The sequence below is a fragment of the Populus nigra genome, chromosome 4 (genome assembly GCF_951802175.1).
Source record: "Populus nigra chromosome 4, ddPopNigr1.1, whole genome shotgun sequence".
NCBI classification, from domain to species: domain Eukaryota; kingdom Viridiplantae; phylum Streptophyta; class Magnoliopsida; order Malpighiales; family Salicaceae; genus Populus; species Populus nigra.
The window spans coordinates 22,562,037-22,585,522 of record NC_084855.1 but is presented as its reverse complement, the minus strand read 5'-3'; the positions used below and the strand labels follow the sequence as shown (position 1 = coordinate 22,585,522).

Below are 23,486 nucleotides of genomic sequence, written 5' to 3'. Positions count from 1 at the left end.
CAGACATATGATCATCGACAATTGAGGGCAGTCCAACTCGTTTTTTGGTTGAGAAATTAAGGTCATCCAAGCCCAAGTTATTTTTTTTATTTATCTTTATTATTGGAGTTTAGTTTATGTTATTTCATTAAACTTTTATTAGTTAGTGGGTTTTAAGCCCAAATTTGATTTTGATTAAGATTTTATTATTTATATGTAAATTTTTGACATTAAGATCAATTTTTTATGAATTGAATAAAATTTGTAAAGTTGCATATTTTTTTTAACTCTTATTCTTTCTCCTCTTCAGCTTTTTCTTTTCTTTCTTTGGCTTTCTAGATCTATAGGTTTATTTAAATTTCTGACATTCAATTTGGTTTAGAAACCCTAGATCTTGTCATAAGCTTTCATCAACAATGAAAAAAAATGTAGCGATACAAAAGGGAGTTTTTTTTCCTTTTCTCGTATATCATCAAACTCCATAAAAAAATTCATCTAGCCATACACGTTCTTACACCCAAACCCTAGCTACTGTTCATATTCCTCATCCATCAACCAACTTACACGCCAACACCAATAACCAACAAACCTCGCAACCCTCTTCCACCAACCACAACGACCACTCACTATCAAACCACCACAGCCTTAATCATCCATACACAACTCGTCACCACGAACTCCAACCACCACTTTGTCCCGACTCCAGCCACCATCTCGTTGCTAAACAACTCAACCTAAGCAGAAACCACAACCTCCCACTACAACCTCGACAACCCAAGTTAGACCACACTAGTAAATTAGACCATCAACTCTCAAGTTACAACCCCTCTTCAACTTTCCAACTGAAATCCATCAAACCACCACGCAGACCAACCTCCTTTCCAACCCAAACACCAACTAAACCCAACAGCCAAATCAAATCAAATCATAGTCTCACAGTCATGTCTCTCAAAACAACATATCAACTCAACCCAGCTAATAGCCACATCAGATGCTGAAATCCCCATAAATAGCATCACACCACTACCCAATGTTGCCGAAGATACACCACCGCGAGTCAGAGTTTAAGAGACATGGGAGAAGGGATTGTAATTTTATCGAATTCTATTTTGTTTACTACCAAATTACATAAACATTATTTATTTATTTTAGTTTGTTTTCTTTTGATTAGTTGTAAATTTCCTTTTATAAAAAAAAAAGTTAAAGGTGACAGTAAAAAAAAAGAGAGAAGAAAAAGAAAAGTGAAAGCAGTAAAAGAATATTATTTAAGACATCTTGAGGGCAACTTCATGAAATCACACGTGATCCAAGTAGTCTATCGTCAACATTAAAAAATTTGTTCGGTAAATTACTTAACTCTTTAATTCATTGAATTTGTTCGGTAAATTACATTGACAATAGACTACTAATTTTGCTCACTTTAGATTTTGTCATTCAAATTTTATCATTAGTCTTTTTTATTAATTATGGAGCTTATCGAGACTAATTAAAAAATTTGACCCTTATTTGATTAATCATTTACACTTGGGGTATGACATTGCATGCTTAAAATTTTTCTAGTATTTTTTATTCTTGATTAATCTCCAAATTAAAAAATAAAAAATGAAATGAAATTAGCTTTATTTTTATATTGTGATTCACTTGTGAAAATTGTATGTGATCTTAATTCCATCTCTAAATTAGTGTTGCATGCATTTGTGTCATAATCATCTAGTGTCCAAATTTAATTTTACAATTACCGTGGACCTGGCCCCTTAGTCTCTTAAAGCCATTTGAAAGGAACTGCAAACCTAGAAGACCAATATATTTAAAAGAACTGAACCCTAAAAAGTTTCTTGAATAAAACATCCAAAAACCAATAAATATCACAGGAATAATCATTATAGACAAGTTCACCTTGAGCGTCACCAGTATGACTCATTTAAGCTACTCTCAACATGATGACCTTAATAAGCGTGTCATGAGCCCTAACAAAATAAAAGCCTCTATTTTTTATACTCATCATAATCCTTGGATCTTTGATATGTGGATTCGTAACATTGATCAATTATTTGAGTGATACAACTTGTCTGATAATAGGAGATTTAGATTTGCTAAAATAATGCTCATTGGTAAAAAAATCAAACTTTATTAGGGAGATGTTAAGAATTGTCTAAAAAAAAGAGGTAAACCTCTCCTAACTTATTAAACTAAAATGAATCAAAAATACAAAAGAATCACCTACCTCTGTCTTATAGGAATAAACTTTTAGACCTATGGAACAGTCTAAAATAAGAGAACAAGTCTGTCAATGAGAATAGAACACAATTTAGTGATTAAATGATGAGATGTGCTATTAGAAAAAAATAAAGTCATGACTTTGTATAGATTTTGTAAAGGTTTGAATGGTGATTTTAGAAAAGCGATCAGGTTCATTGATGATTTTACTCTTAACCAAGCCTATAATTATTTGATCAATTATTTGTAGTGCAAGACAATGAGTTGTTTATAAAGAATCAATGGATAAAGCATCAAGACCCTCGTAATTCCTCTTCTAAATCTAAAAATAGGAAGAGCTCCATCATATAAACTTAATCCTAGTTGTGCCCAAATTTATAAATAAAATAAGAGAAAAGGTGTCATTAATGAAATGTCTAGGTCAAGTTTAAAGGTTCAGTGTGCCAAAAGTCAAGGTTTTGATCATAGCTTTTTCAACTACACCTTTAAACCCTTAATCATTGAAGAACATGAAGATATAGTTGAAAAGAAAAACTATTATGTGCAAGTGTATGAACTCCATTTTGATGACTTTAGTTAGTGACTTAGATGAAAAGAATTTGCAAGAAGCGGGACTTAACATTATAGGTACAAATGAGTTTTAAAACAAGGTTAATAAAGAATATAATAATTCTGCTTTAGTGGTAGAGAAAGAAGTTTTAGAAAACTCTATATGTAATCGTTTGAAGACGTAAGTATAGTCTTAGAAGAGTCGTAATATTAGTCATCTTAAACTACATGCTCCTCCACCCACCATGCTTGACGTCCAGCATGTCAAAAATTTAGAGCAACATGCTCCTCACCCCCTCATGCTTGACATCCAACACGTCATAGGTTTAAAGCAACATATTAAGCTTTATGATCCCTTACCCCTAACACGTGATGAAAAATATTACGATAATCCTAATTTACTAAATAATGTCCAAATTATATCTATTATGACTTCAAACAGTGTTTGTTTCACTCCACACCCTCAATCACAGTGTTCATAGTTACGAACCTAAAAAGTTTGGAGATAATTTCAAACAGTGTTTGTTTCACTCCACACCCTCAATCACATAGTGTTCATAGTTACGAACCTAAAAAGTTTGGAGATAATTATGTCACCTCACTCTAAATTTTCTAATTTAGCTGAATCTTTCGCATATAGATTTCATAATTTACATGTTGAGATTATAAAACAAATTCAAGCAAGTAAAAAACAATTTAAATTTCAAGCTAATTTATATAAGTATCATAATGCACTTTATGTCGAAAATTATTTCATGATACAAATTGGACCTGAACAATATCCTTTGAAAACCAATCATAAATTTCAAATGAGTAGTGTTAAACCATTCAAATGTTGCAAATGCTTAAATCAAATAGTTATATCATTAAACTGCCATTAAACTTTGATATTAACTCTACTTTTGATATCCCGTTATATATAAATTACAACATATCTTTGATGCTCTTTTTGATATTCATATCTTATTATCCTTATCATTATCACAAACCAAAAACCATATTAATGCTAGTTTGGATGCACAAGTTGTTTTTACCAGGAACCAAATTCAGACTGTATTTGAATTACTAAAGACATCAGATTAACTTGATCATGATCTTTAGAATCATTTTCAGAGTCACCTTGAACTATATTCGATGAGATCAAGTTCTTCCAATTTCAAAAAAGTTTTACACGTGTTTGATCATCGACGATGAAAAGTGACCCAACCCGATTCTTTTTTTTTGAGATTGAACTCATCCAAGCCCGAACTTCAATTTATATTATTTTATTAGACTTTTATTAATTAGGTTTAAGCCCAAATTAATTATGATTAGAATTTTATTATCTATATGTAATTTTCTTTTTCTTGACATCACAATGAATTTTTAATGAATTGAGCAAAATTTACAAAGTTGTAAATTTTTTCCAACCCCTCTCTTTCTCTTCACTTTTTGTTCTTTTTGTTTTTTTTTTTTTTGGCTTCTTCTTAGATGCTTCTTTTCTTTTTCTTTTTTAGCTTTAAATCTCTTTTTATCACATGCCCTATTTGACTTTCCAACTCATTAAAGTTATTCCAGGTCTATTTTTCCTTAAATCGGGAACACCAATCTTCATGCATCAGTCCCCAACACGTTCCAGCAAAGTAAACACTTGGGAATCTTCATAGATAGTGCGGCAAATTGTGCCATTGTTGTGGCCAGAGCAGCTGGGGATGAAATAAGATGATCGCCTGCTGTATCTTTTCTTCTTATTAGAGTGAGCAAAAATCCAGAGAAACAGATAACGAGAACCCAATACCAATCAGCTTGGTGTGTTCATGATGCATCAAATTTCCAGCCGAACCACAAATGCCACTGTAGCAATCACAACATGCAAGAAACGACTCGCGTTATGTTAGTCCTGACTCATAAGTGTTCATATAGTGTACTCCAGTGACACTCCTCCAGTCGACTGATAATCACAGAGAGATTGTATCCTCCTGGAGTTCACCAATAGCACTACTAAACTGACATGCACTACAACTCCCAAATATCTTAGAATCCATTTTGTGACTCACGAATGCGTTTTTCATGATTCCCAAGATCAACTCCGGAGCACAAAAACAAGGTAAAAATCACTCTATATCAATCACCAACGGTGAAAGGAGCAACCTGCTCAGAGCTTGCAGGATCAGTAAAACAAAAGAGAATATAATGGACACCAAGCTTGAGGCCAAAGAAATCCGGACTTGGATTATCCATTCCAAATTAAGAATGCATGAGGATTCCGTAACATGAGAAGCCAATTGAAAATAAAATTTGCTTGAGATAATATTCACTTGCTTCCAGAGAAATTACTAAAAGAGTTTGTAGCTTAAGCCTAGAAAGATTCAGGAAAATGAACTCGGGCATTGGCCTAATTTTGATAGCATTCCCTGTGGCCAAATATTAATAAATGTCTTGCAATAAATGCAATCTATAGCTAATACAGATAATGCCTTCATCTATGAAAATCCAATTTCAACATAAATGGCAACCAATATTTAGTTAGAAAAGTTTTCAAATGATAAATTGCAAACTTGAAAAACGAAAAGCCTCAACAAAATTATAAAAAGAAATGCAAAGAGAAATCAAAAGTTGGGACAGATCATTGAAATGGATGAATAAAGGGTGAGATTTCATTTATATCTAATTGCATAAATATTAGTGTACCTGAGTAAAGTTACAGTGTGAGGCAAAGTGCCCACCTGTGAGCTGAACTACGATATTTTATGGACAAGTGAGATCTCAATTTGTGAATCAAGGTTCAAAAGTGGGGAAAGAACCAGGGAGGAAAAGAAGCTGAATCACTTAATATTTCTTTATGGCTGTAAGATGAGAGAACAGTACAAGATTATAGGACCATGGAAACAAAAGAACATGACCCTTTAGCATTGACAGATTGGTATGCTAGATGAGCAAATTGTGAAGAGGAAACAATCAGTCTTCAAAAGGATTTCACACGGGCATATCCGGTAATTGAGAAATCTCTGCACAAAGGAATTGGAAAGGATTATCAGTACAGGGTGCCAAAGGGAAACTCTGCTCAAGCAGCATTTTGCCAAAAGAGTGATGTGATCTCAAAAAAAGAAAAAGGATTTGCAAGAGGAAAAATAAAAAGCAAGAAAAATAAGATTGAACCAGACAAAAATGAGATACAATGGAAGATTTGACAGCATGCACTGAATGGAGAAAGATAAAAGGGCAATACAACAAAGAAGGCTTGAAGACACACGAGTGTGGTAGTGCAAATGCATGCCCATCTGTGGATGGGATCAATTTTCATGGAATGAGATGATGAGACCATGAGACATTCGATGGCTATATTCCTTGTCTTCAGAAATTTTATCTACCACCAACTTATCCCAAAGTTCCCAATAGTGCTTGCTTCATGGCTTGCATTTATTCAAATATTCTAAGAACTTGAGGAGTAACAATAATATTTTCTTTGTTACAACCTTTAAAATCTCTATTGACCCAAAGTGAATTACAGTTGATTCAATTAAACCTCATTTGTTTAGTTGAGCAACCAAAAAAAATTCTTGCTAAAGGAAGTGTTGATTGCCTTATTCCCATAATTACTTGAAATTCATGGTTATATATTTCTAGAACACTTAATTAAAATGTACATCTCAACTCAACTAAGCATGGACCATAAATTAACTGGAATACACTACATTAATATCCTTACTCTTTTTCACCAATTCTGAATTCATATTCGTTGGATTTAATAAAATTATATTTTCTACTATCAACCTACACATCTTTATACTGAATTGGGACATGGCATGGAGAGACATATGACACTAAGGAGAAAAATGGATGAACTTCAATGAATTGGATGAGGTTAAAATAGAAAATAAGAAATGTGGTGTTGACTTTGGTGCATTTTGATAGGGCTTCATGACTTCTCAGGATTGAATATAATTGATGAAAGTGATTTGGGATAGAATAGTATGATATTCCTTTTGAAAGGCTTCATAAGGAGTTTCTTTAGCTAATGCTTAGAAATGTTTCAGTTATTGTTTTTGTTTGCTTTACTTGTAGGAGGATACCTCATTCCCTTTGTTTTAAAAGCTAATTTATCTCTTTTACAGTTATATTTTTCCTTTGATAAATAAATTAAATTTTTTGTAGTTTTGCTTAATGGACAAACATGGGACAAAGGGAGTATATTGCTAAAGACCATTTCATTTTTAATACAAAAGAACATGTTTTGCTTCCAAGAAATAGAAGAAAGTAATTGAAGTACTTGTAAAGTATGTGATTTCAAACTATAGATTTTCATTGTAGAAGAGCATGTTTCTTTGGAACTCAAGAGCACAATCACAACAGATAAGCATATACGTATCACAGTGTGCCTGTTGTGATTCAATTTGTGAATTACAAGTTAATTGAAAGGATTTAGTTTTGTTTGCTACCTTGGGAGAAATCCATCATCCAAGCCATTTAGCATTCTCACCATAATGGCAGAAGATAGCATATGTGATAGTTTAACAATAGCAAAAGTAACAACGTGTTCAATTCTTCTCGGGTGGTCATTCAGCACCCAGGAGAACAAAAATAATCAACAAGTAGCAGCACATCATTAGTAGGTTTCATAAATCTAAGTATCCTATGCTTTGGGAAATTCATACGCTTGGGCACCAGGTTTCTTAGAAGTATATACAGGACTAAACCAGTTTAGACGTACCCCACAAACTCATGGATTCAATGCTTTCATTGAAATGAAAAAAACATCTCTTCAACATTTTGGTTTCTGATCCTTTTCCCACCAGAATAAATCTACCATGGACACTTCTTCCTTGACTAAAAGAACTTTGAGTAATGGAATTACGGAGTATTTTAGTTGAGTTTGAGGGTAGAGGCCATGTGTTCTCTGCTAGAAAAAAAGAGGCAGAGGTAGACCAGTCTCATAATTCTGAATAAACTTTCATTCAACTCAAACTCTCTTAATTCAAACACAGCAGAAGACACCTAAATAGACTTGCTAGGATAACAAAGTTACAGAAACATGCTGCAGAACTTCCTGAATAACTAACCACTAACGAAGACACTATAAATATATTGCTAAAGAATCCCGACCACTTAGACATATACTGGCTCGCACTACAAGAAAATAGAACTACTTGAGCTAAAAAGCTAGAACTTGGAAAACATAAGACCAAGTCAGCTACGTCGAAATGCTTTTAACATGTTCTTCCATCCTCATCTTTTTTCCTAGCACCCCTTCCTTCTTCCTGCTACTCTATTCTTTATTGCTACAGTAACCTCGGATTACTATTTACAGCTACAATAACAATCCCATATTTTTTTATAAAAGACATCATTAATCAATACCAATTCCACACACATCAAACTCTAACCATGATTCTCACCTAAAATCCCAAATTATCCACTGCCCACCACAAATCCCTTTGTGGGACAAAAACCAAACTTGTCCTGCATCAAGCTCCTTTCTTATTTAGCTTTCTCATCCAAGTTACATAACTTACACAATGTTCTCATGCCGCTATGACCTAGTGGTGCATATATCACTATCTGGGTTCTTCATGTGATTGTACATGCCCTTCTTTCGTGTATTATCAACCTTGTATTTTGTGCATTAATAAGCCACACTGGATTCAACAAACATGAAAGAGATGCAAACAGACGAAGTAGACCTTTAATTCTGCTCACCTCTTTTATTCTCCTTTCCAGTCTGTCAATTCACTGCGTGGAGCATAGAGCTTTGCCACTTGCTCCTCAGCTTCTGTGTCATTAACCACACCACGGCATCGAGGGAAGCCACAATAGCATGCTAGTTTTTCTTCAATTGAGAAAAATCTGAAAGAAATGAAGTCAGCATCCCAGGGGAATAAAAAGGAACTTTTGTCACATAGGAGTCGAGGGAAACCTATAATCATATGTGAGCTCTTCCCATCTTTTAATATCTCTCTTTGCAAATATAATTATATGCTCATCACCATTAACGCTTATAACTCTCGAATAGCAATTGGGCTGCAAAAAGAGCAAAAGGAGATATAGCATTTGGTAAAGCAAATGTAGAAATAAATAGCAATATCAGAAGCATATTATCCATGTGACCTTTCATCTTCAAGCAAGTTTGAAAAGTTAAAGCGAGAAAAATGCTATAAAGTTGGATAAATTTATCAGTCATAACTTAATCATAAAGCTTTTCTATAAATCATATATGGCATAGACCTTTTCATACATATTTTCATATCCAATAGAAAGGCTATTAAACAGGATGAACAGATGATACACACCTCACAGGAGTGATTAATCAGATGAGCAATACTTCCAGCCCTTGTGGCATCAATTACTCGTTTATCATCAATTCTAAACATGTAAGTCCCAGCACCCTACATTAACAAGGAAAAGAAAAGGTAAGCTTCAATCTCAACAGCTTTCTAGAGGACTTCAACACAGTAAGCCAACCTTTCAGAAATAATCACATTAGTATTAGGATGATAGTTTGTAGTTGTGCTAGATGACAAATACATGTATACAAAGAGTATGGACAATGGCAACATTCTCAATAGAAACATACCACCAATGAATTGTATATAAAGCGCTCTCTCCTATCAGCTATTGGAGGTCTGACAAGTTCACCAGTATATTCAATCACCTAAAAAATCATGTATTTGTAAAGAATCAATTCCAAATACAAGTCGAAAAGAGAAATATCATATCACATCAGCAAATTAATTTACCATGTCCCCAGCCCTATGTGGATGCTTTGCAAAGATGCCGAATCCATGGATTCCAGATTTGCCTATGGCATGATATGTTTTAATGATCAGCAAAAGAAAAAAAACAACAACCATGTAGAGTCCCAAATGCTCCTTCAAATAAACTGGAAAATTCAAATAGAAATTTAAAATACCAACTTACCAAATGCTAATCTCTTGCGGAAGGTCTGCCGCATGTGTTGATACTTTTCAGCCATAGAGAGAATGTTACTAGGAGCACTAAGCCGTGAGGCTTTTAGCCTTTGAAGACTAGAAGAGAAGACAGACTTTATGAGTCCATTGGAAGCAATTGTACATCCTGATGATTCATGTTGAGAGTAACCGCCAACCAAGTACGGCTGATTCTCTACAAACAATCGCTTCAAGGATGCAGCAGCGAGGGCTTCCGGTTCTTTCCGCCCCCTTCTCCCAAAATAATTGTAAGGCTCTGCAAGGATAAAAAGAAAGATATAAACAAAAATACTATTCAGACATTTGAACTGATAGATTCTATAAAGCAGCTACACATATAATAAGGAAAACTTTGCCAGAAAAGATGCAACTACTATATGCAACCAAAGTTATTAACAGTTCAGATAAAACTCTGCTGCCAACTCAAAGACCGGAAACAAAGCCCGAAGGAAGGCATGCTTGAGAGAGAGTGGAGATGGGTAAAAGGTTCACAAACACGTCATTGCACACACATAAGTCAAAGAGTAGGAAATAAATATTTTACGAAGTAATTGGCCTTGTAGTACTGCAAATAGAACCACACAAGAATACAGAAAAGCGTACCAGTACGAGCACAGCCAGATGGATTACACGGTGGGATGTAGTCAGAACACCGACGAGGAATTCGACCAACCCGTTCATCTGTGACCATACGGTCATTAGAAGGCTGCCTATGCTTCTTGCAAAAGGAAAGTAAACGAATGCACTGATCTGCGTCATCTTCATCTAGAGAAAGGAGATAGAGTCTGTCCTCATCCTCAAGCTATGCAATCATAAAAGAAAGATAAAATATATAAATGCAGACATGCAGCCAAGGACATGTAAAAATGAGAATGAGCACGCACACTTGCAAACACAGCACAAATCTCTGAATGCTTGATAAATAATACCTCAACGCAAAGGCCAGCAGCACGTGCACAAAGTGGATGATATGCTACCCGACAAGTATTATTTGAACACTGTATACAACAAGCATTTCAAAAGGGTTACAACTAAGTACTAAACAAAAAAAAAATGAGAGAAAGAAAGAAAGAAAGGAAAAGGGCAAGGGATGATAAGATACAAGTGAATCGTTAGATAAAATGGTATTAAAAATTAGCTATTTTATCCTTCTCTTGCTAGGCAAAAAGGTCTCAGATATTAGCCTTCTTTAATTGTTTTCATAAATAATGAACTATAAAGAGCTGATGATGGCAAAAAATACTGCACCCAGTAGAAAAGGTTAGCCCTTTGTGAGAAAGCAAATTCCAAACAGAAACTAAAATGACCAACCAGTCCCTCAGCTCCAGAAGGCATCTGCAGAAAAAGAAGTTGTAGCTGCATACTTCAACTTGTACTAAATGATTATCTCCAGAAATTTAAGTGTGGGAAATTCATAAGAATATACACTTCTTAGATAGCTATACAAGACCCTATCACCTAGTATGTGCCAGTTGTCACGATAGTGGAAAGATGCATACTTGTCTATTCTTAAATTACCCAATATAGCTAGAGATATGTGGGACGGACAGGCTTTTGATATTTCTAGAGAATCTCCAGAGATCCTGAATAAAACAGAGGAAATTGCATGGAAACACTTCATGAGCTCTAGAAGGAAAAGGCTTCTGAAGATGTACAATTTTTGCAATTATTTGCAGTATCTGGTTGAAGCAGAGGTCTTTGAGGACCAATCTCCTTCACAGCAATTATTAAGGAACATGATAGTTTTACTACCTTTACAAAATTCTGATTCAAGAACTTCCAATATCTCTGAAATTAATGTTCAATAAGACTAGAAATTGCCATATTTTTTATTCTTACTTTATACTCTAGGAGGATGCCCCATTCTCCTTGTAAGCTTTCATTTTCCAGCATAGTAATTCATTCTTATTTCATCCATAGTTGATATTTTATAAGAGTATTCATCTTAGAATATGTAAAAAGGTGAATCCAAGGAAAAATTTTATACCAACTGTTTTAAAGATTTAGAATCTCTCATGTACTTCCTTGGAATGGAGATTGCTCGGTCAAAAAAAAGGATTGTTGTCTCCTAAAGAAAGTATGTTCTTGATCTTGAGGAGACTAGGATGAGTGGTTATAGGCCAACAAGTATCCCAATAGATCCTAATCAGAAACTTGGTGATGACAAAGAAGGCGATCCAGTTGATACAACACATTATCAAAAGTTGGTGGAAAAGCTAATCTACTTATCACATACACGGCTTGATATCGTATTTGTTGTGAGTTTAGCAAGCCAATCCATGCCCTCACCCTATGCAAAACATCTTGAAGCAGTTTATCGAATCCTTGAAAAGTACACCAGGCAAGGGTTTGCTTTTTCATAAGACAACTTGGCAGACAATAGAAGCATACATTGATGTAGATTGGGCAGGTTCAGTCATTGATAGAAGATCCACATCAAGATAATGTACTTATGTTTGGGGAAATTTGATGGTTACATGGCGAAGTTAGAAACAAATGTGGTTGCAAGAAGTTGTGTTGAGGCAAAATATAGGGCTATGGTGAATGGAGTTTGTGAAATGTTATGGCTAAAGAGAATTCTTAAAGAGCTGCAAGTGTCTATGAATATGTCAATGAAGTTGTATTGTGACAACAAAGCTGTTATAAGTATTGCACAAAATCCAGTACAACATGATCGTACCAAACATGTAGAGATTGACAGACACTTCATAAAAAATTTAAAAAAAAAAGATTGATAGTGGAGTTCTATGCATGCCTTTTGTTCCATCTACTCAACAAACAGCTGATATCTTCACCAAATGACTCTTTAGACCTGTTTTGAGTTCTTTATAAGCAAGTTGGGCATGATAGATATCTATGCACCAACTTGAGGGGGGTGTCGGATTATTAGAAAATAAAATAGAAAGTGATATTGCAAATAAAATCTGGAATTATTGTTTCAGATTTTTAGGAGTTTTTGTTTCCTATTTTCTACCCTAGAGATCTGCTCTTTAATTTGACTTCTTGATGTTGTGTCCTTCCTAATTTGGTGGCCTTTTCTACTATAAATCTTGTAATCAGAACAATTGAATAAATAAGAAAGAAAGTTCTTCAAGAAACTACAATAAGCAATACAAATACCGCCACGATTCTTGATAGTTTAAGTTTAATGTTAGGATCCCATTCAGTTTCTTCCAACTCAAAGCTCACATCTAGAATTTTCCATTTGTATGTCACAGCTTGCCCTTTCTTTAAATAACTAAATAAAATTTCTAATGCATTTTTCATGACTGAAATTCAGTGGTGAAGATCCAAGAGTATTAATTTGCTACATTTTATACGGAAAAAGTAGAGATCCATAAAGATGATAGCATCACCTGAACACCCTTCAAATAAGTGTATTTCATTTACAACATTAATTAGAGAACTGAATATCATCCTTCTCAAAAAAGGGACATTAAGTAGCCAGTAGTTGAGAGAGAATTCATGGTCTCACTAAAAAGTTGGGCTAAGGCTTCTTATATTTCCGATCATGTTAACAGTGCGACTTTTGGAATAGTTGATGGGGCAGGCAGCGCATCAGCTGTGACAATTACAATACAAATCTCACTAGCATAAAAGATGGTCCGGTAGGAAGACATAGTTACCATTCACAAGATTTCAATTCAGGAATGTTGAGTCCCTAGCTTTCTCTGCTGGTCATTCAGAGCTTTTTAAAGATGTGCTGAATTTTTTGTGAGCTCCAGAAAATGATAAAACTATTGCAAATGTGCCAAAATAAATTAAATAAGGATGTTTAAACAAGAATAGCTACATACGAATAGGGAACACCAAAAAGGAACCAGGAAAGCTACTCATAAGCACCTGTCCAGAAAGTCACAACGCATATTAACAAGTATATTATCTTTGGGTTAATTTTGAGCTTACTTGGATACAAGCTCCATAAGCTACGCCACAGATACTACATAAGAGCTTCCAACGATCCTAGTCAATCACAAAAGCCAGATTAGAAGGAAAACACATGCACATTGCTTGAACCCAAAATATCATATTGTAGTGATTCTGAAGTCAAGAAGAACTTGCAATACTAGATTACTACAGTAGACCAACAAGTACTCAGAATTACTAGGTTACAGCGTGTAAAATATAAAGAATAAACCCACACCCACCACAAATGGACATTCTATAGAACAAGAAAATGCAAAACTGAAATAACAAGCCAATGTACCTTATTGATTCTACTTTGCCCATCTATGGGCTCCATTCTCTTGACATCAGATAGGCAAGTTTCTGCAGCACATAAGTGCGTCAATATAAGCCATCACAAGGAAAGATGAAACAAGGTGTAAATTAGATTCTAACCAGGAATCCATATGGCACAAGCCAAATGAGCCCAGCGCCCATCAGTTGTAGGCTTCATAGCACCGCCTGAAGGAAATCAATTCACAGATTCAGTAACATCACTCGTTGCTTATAAGAAAGGTGTTCTAAGACAATCACACACCAATAACAGGACAAAGGCAGCATGGTGGTGGGGAGTTAGGAGCCCCTGGTCGGCATAAATTGCATAACCACAGCACACCATCAACAGGTTCTAATTCCCCATAGCATCGGGCGTGGACCTGAGCAGACATCAAATTCTGATTAACTTGATGACGCAACTAGATGGATTATAGATATAAAATTAACTTGATGACGTGACTAGATGGATTATAGATATGAAATCAGATAGAACAAAAGGTAATGTCACTCCAATAAGGAAGAGGAAAAAGTGTTGTAAACAAAGTTAAGTATGCTGCTTATTTACCTAACAGTAGATGATGAGAAAACACTGTCAATTTTAAAAAACTGCAGTCATAATACAACCCATCATGCAAAATCCATGAAACTGATTGTAGAAAAACAAGTATAGAAACCCTTACCATCATTCTGCATTTATCACACTGCAGGAACAAATTGTTTTCATATTCCTGAAAACAAAGAGCAGCTATAAGAAATTTCTAACCATGGAAGCATCAAAGTCAGAGAAAAAGAAGAGGAAGAATTTCAATAGTTGGGGAAAATTGAAGACAAAGATGCCCAGAAAGCAAGACAAGTCAGAAAGATATGGTGTCGATCGAAGAATTTAGGAGTTTTTCATTCATGGTTCTTTCATTCCCCGTGACAGGGCAAGGGTGGTTAAGTAGCAAGTAAGCATGCTGCCCAACCAAACTAGTTCCATCCATGCATTATGGGAAGAAGTTTGGCTTTTACCTCATCCATATGGCAGACATTGCACTTATCAAGGTCTTTCCAGTCAACACGAACAGGTCTGTAACCAACAGGTATGCCTTGATATCTTTCGGATGTTAACTTGCACGTAGACAGTTTGGAAGAATGTATGGATTTTGATAATCCCTGTTAGAACCATTGGAAATTAGAGTAAAGTTACAATTTAAAAAAAAAAAGGATTTTGAACAGTAGACACTTGCAAGTATGCAATAACACCATAAGCTCAAAACACCTTTGAACTTCCACGAGCAAGAAAATAAACAGAACAACACTTTAAAGAAATCAAATGAGCAAAAAGAAAGGTAGATGAGGCCAAAACTTTTGAAATGGTGGTATATTGCATAATACCCAAAACATCTCAATACTGCAAAGGAAAATTCAAGGAACTTGATCCAATTTAAGAATAAGAAGATAAAAGTTAAATTCACCAGTCCCTTTAAAAACAACTTCACAACATAGCAGAACAAGAATTTATCCTAGATGTGTGTAGCATAGTTTTAGCAAAGTTTTAATCTATCAATAGTGGGTGTCATGCCAACTCAGAGAATGATGGAATATTTGTGATTCTAAGGAATTCTGATCGATGGTAAAAATGTGGATTTGAGGTTTTCTTGCTCTGGGGATTAGGGAAAGGAGAAAACAATTTGTTGAATTACAGGAGTTATTGTAATTATAAGCTAATCACATCACAGGAAAGTCTGGGTCTAGATAATTCTGTAAATTACTGTGACATATTTGTTAAGTCCTGCACATCATAAGTTAGAAGCTCATGTGCAATGTAGATGGTTAACACATTTGGCTGCCTTGTTACAGGTAAAAAAAAAGGATCACTAAGATCTTCTCTTTGTGAAAAATTATTTAATGGTCAAAGCAAACCCCAAACTCCACACACACACTCAGCCATAGATCCAAATTTTGTGCCCTTCTGCAAAAACCACATTCCAAGAAGCAAACCCATCATTTACAGCTCAACAAGAGCTCATCAAAGCATTTCTATCCAGAATCGATTGGAAAAGTTAAAGGGATTTATTTTAGAAGACCTCTTCCACACATTAATCATGCCAAAATAATATAGATTCCTTCTTCCTAGCTTAAAGCGAACAAAAGAGAAGTGCTCCCATCCTCTTCTCAAGTTCCACACCCCAACCATAAGCATTACTAGCTTCCCTGAAGTTCCACCCATTATGATTCACATCCCACTCATACTCAGCTTCAACAACCAATCTATTTTAATTATTTGATTCCAACATGACCTTCCCAAGTGGATTCCAGAGAAGACCCTTATTGAACATGCAAGCAATTTGATTACCGAATAACACAATAAGTGCATTTATGTGGGCATTCGGGAGAGAAGCACTCCAAGATTCTTTGGAGCTGCAACATGTTTGTGGTGACAGTGTGGGTGAGAGAAATTCCAGAATTATTAAGAGCAAATTTATCTTCGAAGAACCATTAGGAGACAGGATGGTTATTTTAGCTTCCCGGAGTTTTCAACATTAGGAGATCTGGAGGTGTAATGTTACCATAGATGAGATGATACTTCGAGGCAACCAAAAAGTATATTCTATTTCAGAGGATGTTCCTTTCTCCATACTGTAATTTCACAAATTTTCTTCTTCAGATGAATAAAAAAAAGTGATAGAACAACTCTCTAACACTCCATTAATTTTTTTAGATAACCGAATATTGTGTTAATAGCAAAAGGAATTACAAAAGCTTAAGGGAGAATAAATCATCCTTCCCAAATAATAAAGCTAAACAACTTGCATAAAAGAGCTGCCCAATCCCACTGAATAAGCAAAAGAAACTCCCCTAAAAACACCTGCAGCATGACACCACAAAGAAGAAAGGAAAATTACCTATCCCATAACAATTGTCTTGAAGTGAACTGGTTTTTAAAAATCCTAGCATTCCTCTCCAACCATTAATTGAAACACTAAGAAGTTTCAGAATCCAATTGAGATTTATACTAATGATTTGAAATCAAATTGCAAAGATGCAAAATGGCAAAAGTAGAATTCTATCTTGACAGAAACTATCAACAACATTTCACTCCAGACCATTCATTATCCATTTGGCTAGCAAATGAGTAATTCAGAAAAGGTTCCGACACAATGGCAGCAGATAAAAATTGACATCAATATAAAATAGGCCAACCATTGAAAATTTTAAGGTTATTGAATACCAAGAGGCAAACCTTTAGTAGTTTTATAACTTCAGGATTAGAGAAACCAAACATGTCAGAACCAGATTTGAGTTTTCTTTCTCCTCCGCTTTCAGCGCTAAAACCATTAGAATTACCATCTTGCATCTTCCTGATTTTTCTGTATATTTTATCCCAGCAAGCATCTGGAGTGGATCCATTAATCTGCAACAATAAAAAAAAAATATCTTCAGCTGCTACTCTTTCAGCAAGTTTGACACTATGTAGCCAAGCAAGCAACAGCAATGATGATGGAATGCCAATCATATTTCAGGTTTGATGGGTAGGAAGAAATTTATTGATAACAACATGCCAATATCAAGCAAGTCAAAAAATCACTGATAAGATCTATTCTATCCCATTCCCATCTCATTATCTCTCAAGGATGAGGGACCATTATATCATGTTTTATAATGCCATTGAAAAAGATGCCATACAAAGTTTGTGTTTCCTCAATCATCTTTTATCTCTACATGAGAAGTGCATAGTAGCAACCTGCAAAAGGTGGTTATAACCTATGATGTATAGTACAAAGAATCATTTAACAAGATGAGACAAGGAATAGTTAAATAGGAGAATGACTTTGTAATGTATTTGTGGTTTTCAGATTAGTTGATCACAACTGACCTCCTCTCCATTATCCAATGTCACTCTAAATAGAGGCCGAATCTTTGACTCGGCATCTCTCAACACTTCCATTTTATATATCATACGAACATTTGGATCTGAACCCCACAAAGTCGAAACCAAAAAAGAGAACAAGTCAAGGAACTAATACAATCAAGATGACTCAGAGAATGAAAAACAAAAATCTCAGAGAAATGAGATTATGGTGGAAAAGATGTGATACACAAAAGTCCCACTATGTATTTATAAAATAACCACCTTTTATTGAAGTAAACTTCCTCAAGGCAGTATACCCTTCAGGCCAGATGAATCTGTTATCCTGGAAATGTTCAGAATCCTTGACAATCTTTCCTGTGAGGACAATGTACGAGTCTATAAGTGTAAATGATTGGTTGCCACAACATAAATTAACTGCATATTGCAAAATACCCAGTCTCCCCAGTCGAGTAGCAGAAAGATATTGCAGGCACTGTGTTGCTATCAAGAACAAAAAGGTGATGAAATGAAATGCACAAGACATTTTCAATCATGTCTTAAGCTAAAAAAAACAAACACAAGAAGAACAAGAAAATTCCAGATGCTGAAACTTACCAAGGCTTATTATTTGCAAATCCCCAATTACATATGGAGAAGTACCCAGCCTAGCCAATATCCTTTGAATCCCTCCATCTTGCATGCAATCTTCTCCTGAATCTGTACTCCCTTCATCGCTACTCGCACTCTCACAGCTATCAGCTTTCATGCCATTTTGCAGCTGTAGCATTCTTCTCGAAAGCTTTTGTTCACTGAGATACCTGGTAAAAACAAAATGCCCACTGCATCAGGATCCTAACATTGCATGTAAATTTTGAAGTATTCTCACGGTTCTCTAAAAGAACTGCACATTATAGCTGTTCCAAGTGAGTGTATACAGTGATATTTCAGGTAAAAATATGATAAGAAGAAGGTAAAGTGATAATGGAAGTGAAGGCCAAAAAAATATAATGTGCAGAGATCCAACATTGATAACCAACTTTAGGGCCTGAGCATCATCATGCCTTCAGGACAAAATTCCAAGGATTTTCAATATAGAAAACAATTCAATTGTGGAGCCATTAAAAGGCTACATCAAGAGCATTATTGGCGCATGCAACCCTGTTCCCCAGGTTTCACCACAGTAATACATGCTATCTCACAAGGAGACAGGCACAAGATAATATGGTCCCTGATATAATAACCTCCACCAACTCAACAAGTGACAAAAGGCATGTCATGTTGATAAATTGATAACAGAATTCAGCAATGATACCTATACAGCTAGAAGGATTCACATTCACAGGGACATGATGACAATTCTGGTTAAATAAAAGGTACTCAAGTGTGAAACACCATATTATCATGCCACTTCAAAGAAATGAACCCTTAAAATCAACCTTACATTTTTGCTTCTTCCAAGCTTCGAGTGAAACGAGGTTGCTTGCACTTTAGGTGGAAAGAAGAAAGAAGTCCTTTGAGAAACGAGATCGCCTGCTTTGGTTTAATTCTGGTAGTAGAAAGATAAAATATAAAGTCAACCTCAAAGAGAAATAGATGTCCTACACACTGGGCAGTGATTGACACAAACAAAATCTCCTACAAACTTAGAGGAAGAACAAACCTTGCAAAATCATGGGTACCAAAAAATTGAACAGATATTGATCCTCCTCCAATATTTTTGCTTATGCCTTTATGATCACCAATAAGTGCTCCATCCACAACAATTGCTGGCCACATAGCATGACCTGCACTAGAACAATTAAAAGATATAGTTGGTGTAAAACCAAGAGGGTAAATTTATCTATCTATAGTGTAATTACAAAGTTTTGACAAATTAATTGATGATAGAACCTGCATGTACATAACAGCAGAAAACTGCCCAGACATGAGAGTAGGAATCAAATAAATGCAAATGATCCTTTCCACTGACATCCTGGCTCACTAATGCATGGGCAAACAAGACCATCCAAACTCAAATGCATTAAAACAAGTTCTTAACAAAATCATAGATCTTGTTTCCTTTTCCTTTTCTTTTTATTGCCTGGTAAACCTTTTCTGTAATTCCCTTGATCCCTATGCCAGTAAAATGACCATACATTCAATCAATTGTCTTTCTAACCCAGCACATTGGTTTTCATTGACCCTGAAACTATAGAGGATGATCTAATCAAGATGAGCATGTTGGAAGCAGTCAAAATATGTTTGCAAAGGCACACACAAGAAACAGTTTGATCATATGGTGTCAAACACTAATCTAAAGAAAAAGGATAAGATTTTAGCTCGCAATTCATATGAGTTACAGGACCTTGATATTTCCGAGCATCTCTGAGATGTATTTGGTTGTTTATGGCTAATGTATGCAAAGAGTGAAAACAGATAATAAAAACCCAAAGACAAAATCTGAGAAATTTGGTGCAGACCAGTAAGTTTGGCCCATATGATATCCCCAGGCTCAAGATCTTGGCAGTCATCCAAACTGGCAGCTAACACAACCATCTCATTATAATAATTTCTATCACCATCTGTACTTTTTACACAGACACTCAGGTTCAGCCGCTCCATCTCCTCGCCAGAAATAAAGAACTTTACTTTCTCGTTTGAAAGCATCAAATCCTCTTTATCTCCATCTTCATATTCAATCTGCATTGTAGTTCATTTCTCATCAACAATAGCATCCCAACATATTCTTTATAATTCTAAAGCAGTTCAAATTTTAAATGAGAAAACAAATGGGGCATCAAGCCATACATTATATCGGTTGGTATCTGAAATGTGCCCAACAACACGTCCAGAATACCAATCAGCATCCAGTGGCCAGTAGACCTGTAAAAATCAGTTTTATCATGCACATAACGGAAAAGACAATCTCATAAATCAACAAAGAAAGGTAAAGCATAAGCTTGCCTTGCATGGCAACCCAACGATCAATTTTGGATCAACACCATCAAAATTCAACCTATTGAAGACATAATTTACACACATTAAACAAAAATCACATGAACAATCAGAAACAATTTGGAGGCCAATGCAAAGAATTTTTAAAATTTATGCTACATTGTCTCAAAACCTAAAATGCAGCTTAAAAACATTAAGACTTTTATCATAAAAATCCAAAATCCACCACTCTAATAACTAAAAACATCTACATTGGTGCCGAATCTTGTCAGTAATTTTCACTAAAATTCATCACAATTATTACATTAAGAAAGAAACCCACCTGACCCATCTTTTACTAGTATCTGGAAGGGCTGAAAATTTATCAGAATTTGTCACCAGAGAATCACGCTTCTTTCTCTTAAAATTTCCAATCTTACTATTACTATTGTTAGTATTATTACGGCAATCCCTCAAACGAGGCCTATCAAACCCTAGCAGAATATTAGAATCGACACCCAATCTCAGCAACTCATTACTCCCAATCCTTCTCCTCTTCTTCTCCTTGTTCAACTCAATCATCGGCTCCTCCTCAAATTCACAAATCGCACTCTTCACCGCCAGCTCAGGCTCAGCGGCGCGTGAAACCAACGAATCATGAAACGAAGGGCGGGGTGGTCGTTTTGGACGGCGAGAATAAACGTAGAGTAACGAAGGAGGATTGTTGACACGTGGATGGTGGTTGGGAAGAAACTTCCGGGCTTTTACTTTCTTTGACATGACGTTGGATGATCCACAGAGAGACGCAGCAGAGTAGACGCGGTCCAACGACACGTAGCGTATAGAAGTGCCCCCGGCTTCTTCTTCTTCGAAATCGAGAGGTGATTTGTGGATTTTGTCTTCTGTATGCGGTTTGTGTAGAAGTGCCATGAGTGAGGAAGATAACCTGACCTGTCTGTAATTTGGAGGAAGGAAAGAAGAAGCGTTATGGTTAGGGTTAGGGTTTGGAGGGAAGGATGTTCCCAGATTATCAGTTTCCCGCCCGCCGTGTGCACTACAAGAGAGAGAGGGAGAGGTCTGAAAGCCAGTGAGCCTGTTAATCAAATGCCTCGTTGATTTTTTTAATTTATTAATATTTTCTTTATTTTATTTTTTGGGGACTGGAGGGAGACTTTTCATAACACAATATCTGGCAAAGTACTTTTGCACGTGCCAGATATCGTGTTATGAAAAATTGTTAGCGTAATGACAAAATAGTCCTGAAATGTTTTGGGAATTTCAATTTAGGTATGGGGCTCAAAAGTTGGCACTTGTTCTTGGGCGATCTGTTCATTGGTTGGATTGACCAGCGTGCTGACCGACTCGAGCTTCACTGTTTTTCCAGTGGGTTCGCCGGTCCTGCTTCGTTAGGACCCAAAACGTGAGGACGTGTTATAGCAAATTACTATTTACTTGAAGTAATTATTAACAAAAAGCTCACGCTGTTGTTGATTTTACAAGACTAGTTTATTATTTATTTTAATAGTGTAATTATTATATTACTCTTTTATCATTTTTTTTTTATCTTTATTCTAGGGATAGGGTGATTTTTTTCATAAAAACGTGAATCTCTTTCGAAAATTAAATGAGGTTATTTTAGTAATTGTATTTATAAATACATAGTAAGATAACAAAGTTAGCCTTAGAATAAAATAATTCTATGCTTTGTGATCAAGAGAGACATTATATTTTCATGTGTTGGTCGAACAATAAAATTACGACATTACCCATGTCATTCCATTTGTTTGGCCTTGAATTCAAGGGCTTTGTAGTAATTTTTCACATGGTCTGTTTGTTATTTGGTCTTAGGGGTATTTTTTGTTTTGTACAACTAAAAAAAATCAAAAAGTGGTTGGCGTGTGCGACTGACTCCGGTAGTTGTACTGGCGTTTTTGGCACATCATTGGATTCATCTCGACATCTCTTCCTCCATGAATAGCACATATATGGTGGTTCGGCGTGGTTTTGCTGGAAATAGCTTTTCTTTTTTTCTTTCTTCCTGAATTTGCATGCAGGCCATTCAGAAAATCAAACCAACCCTTTAATTATTTTTTTTCTTGTGATTTAGTCCATCTTCTCTTATTTGTAATTTTTTTTATTTATATTGATTGTTTCTAATTGGATTTTATTTTTATTTCATCTATTGTTATTTGATTTTTGAAATTTGTTTTCAAATTTGTTGCTCAGTCTTTGAATTGCTATTTATTTTGTTTTGAATTGTTTTTTTAATTAATTTGTTTTTTTTTTACAATTTCACCACAACTATTTTTTTCATTTAATTTTTGTGTCAAGTCTGATCATGTTTCTTTTAATTCCTATTTTTAAATTATTTTCTTGATGAATTGGTTTTTTACAATTTCATCCTTAAATATTTAATTTCATTTTATTTTTATTTTGGATTTAGTTCTAATTTTTTTAATTGCTTTTTTTTGTTTTGTATGGTTTTTTTATTAATTTTTTTCTCAATTTCATCCCATACTATCAAATTTAGTCCTAATCATTTTCTTAATTTTTTTAGGATATTTTTTATTTTTTATTCAAATTTTATCTTTATTTGGTTTTTACCTGTCAGATTTTAAGCCCGTTTTTTTTGCTATTTTTTTTCTTTTACAATTTTTTTTATTAGTAGTTTTTTCAATGATTCCATCATTCAAAATTAAATTAGATAACATTTAAGTTTTTCAATTGAACTCTAGTTCATGATCTACCAAGTTATAGGTTTTTTAGATTAGATGAGATTTATGAGGTTCGCTTGAGTTTGCTTTGTTTTTCCTTTTTTTTAAAACTTTTTTTTTTGAAGTTTGACTCTT

At 34.9% G+C, this 23,486-nt stretch overlaps 1 protein-coding gene across 7 annotated transcripts in view; it reads right to left on the bottom strand.

Moving 5' to 3' along the window:
* LOC133691990 (histone H3-lysine(4) N-trimethyltransferase ATX1-like) overlaps nucleotides 1-21,771 on the bottom strand; it is a 31,295-nt gene extending 9,524 nt beyond the window's left edge. The window contains exons 1-27 of one of the 7 annotated variants that reach the window (XM_062112627.1): nucleotides 20,981-21,768; nucleotides 20,668-20,719; nucleotides 20,512-20,586; nucleotides 20,184-20,403; nucleotides 19,385-19,508; nucleotides 19,166-19,270; nucleotides 18,340-18,542; nucleotides 18,178-18,225; nucleotides 18,007-18,099; nucleotides 17,749-17,846; nucleotides 17,116-17,286; nucleotides 14,901-15,044; nucleotides 14,570-14,617; nucleotides 14,152-14,269; nucleotides 14,010-14,075; nucleotides 13,876-13,937; nucleotides 13,575-13,631; nucleotides 10,917-11,003; nucleotides 10,598-10,666; nucleotides 10,272-10,470; nucleotides 9,640-9,924; nucleotides 9,459-9,520; nucleotides 9,296-9,373; nucleotides 9,012-9,107; nucleotides 8,639-8,742; nucleotides 8,422-8,568; nucleotides 5,354-5,732 (exon numbers count right to left, since the gene is read on the bottom strand). In XM_062112627.1, the coding sequence (XP_061968611.1) occupies nucleotides 8,427-8,568; nucleotides 8,639-8,742; nucleotides 9,012-9,107; nucleotides 9,296-9,373; nucleotides 9,459-9,520; nucleotides 9,640-9,924; nucleotides 10,272-10,470; nucleotides 10,598-10,666; nucleotides 10,917-11,003; nucleotides 13,575-13,631; nucleotides 13,876-13,937; nucleotides 14,010-14,075; nucleotides 14,152-14,269; nucleotides 14,570-14,617; nucleotides 14,901-15,044; nucleotides 17,116-17,286; nucleotides 17,749-17,846; nucleotides 18,007-18,099; nucleotides 18,178-18,225; nucleotides 18,340-18,542; nucleotides 19,166-19,270; nucleotides 19,385-19,508; nucleotides 20,184-20,403; nucleotides 20,512-20,586; nucleotides 20,668-20,719; nucleotides 20,981-21,567 (3,393 nt within the window). In that variant the 5' untranslated portion in view covers nucleotides 21,568-21,768 and the 3' untranslated portion in view covers nucleotides 5,354-5,732; nucleotides 8,422-8,426. Of the gene's footprint in view, nucleotides 1-5,353; nucleotides 5,733-8,421; nucleotides 8,569-8,638; nucleotides 8,743-9,011; nucleotides 9,108-9,295; nucleotides 9,374-9,458; nucleotides 9,521-9,639; nucleotides 9,925-10,271; nucleotides 10,471-10,597; nucleotides 10,667-10,916; nucleotides 11,004-13,574; nucleotides 13,632-13,875; nucleotides 13,938-14,009; nucleotides 14,076-14,151; nucleotides 14,270-14,569; nucleotides 14,618-14,900; nucleotides 15,045-17,115; nucleotides 17,287-17,748; nucleotides 17,847-18,006; nucleotides 18,226-18,339; nucleotides 18,543-19,165; nucleotides 19,271-19,384; nucleotides 19,509-20,183; nucleotides 20,404-20,511; nucleotides 20,587-20,667; nucleotides 20,720-20,980 lie in introns of those variants that run through there. The other 6 variants (XM_062112625.1, XM_062112629.1, XR_009841774.1 and 3 more) reach the window with 6 other exon arrangements.
* Nucleotides 21,772-23,486: the final 1,715 nt, after the last annotated feature.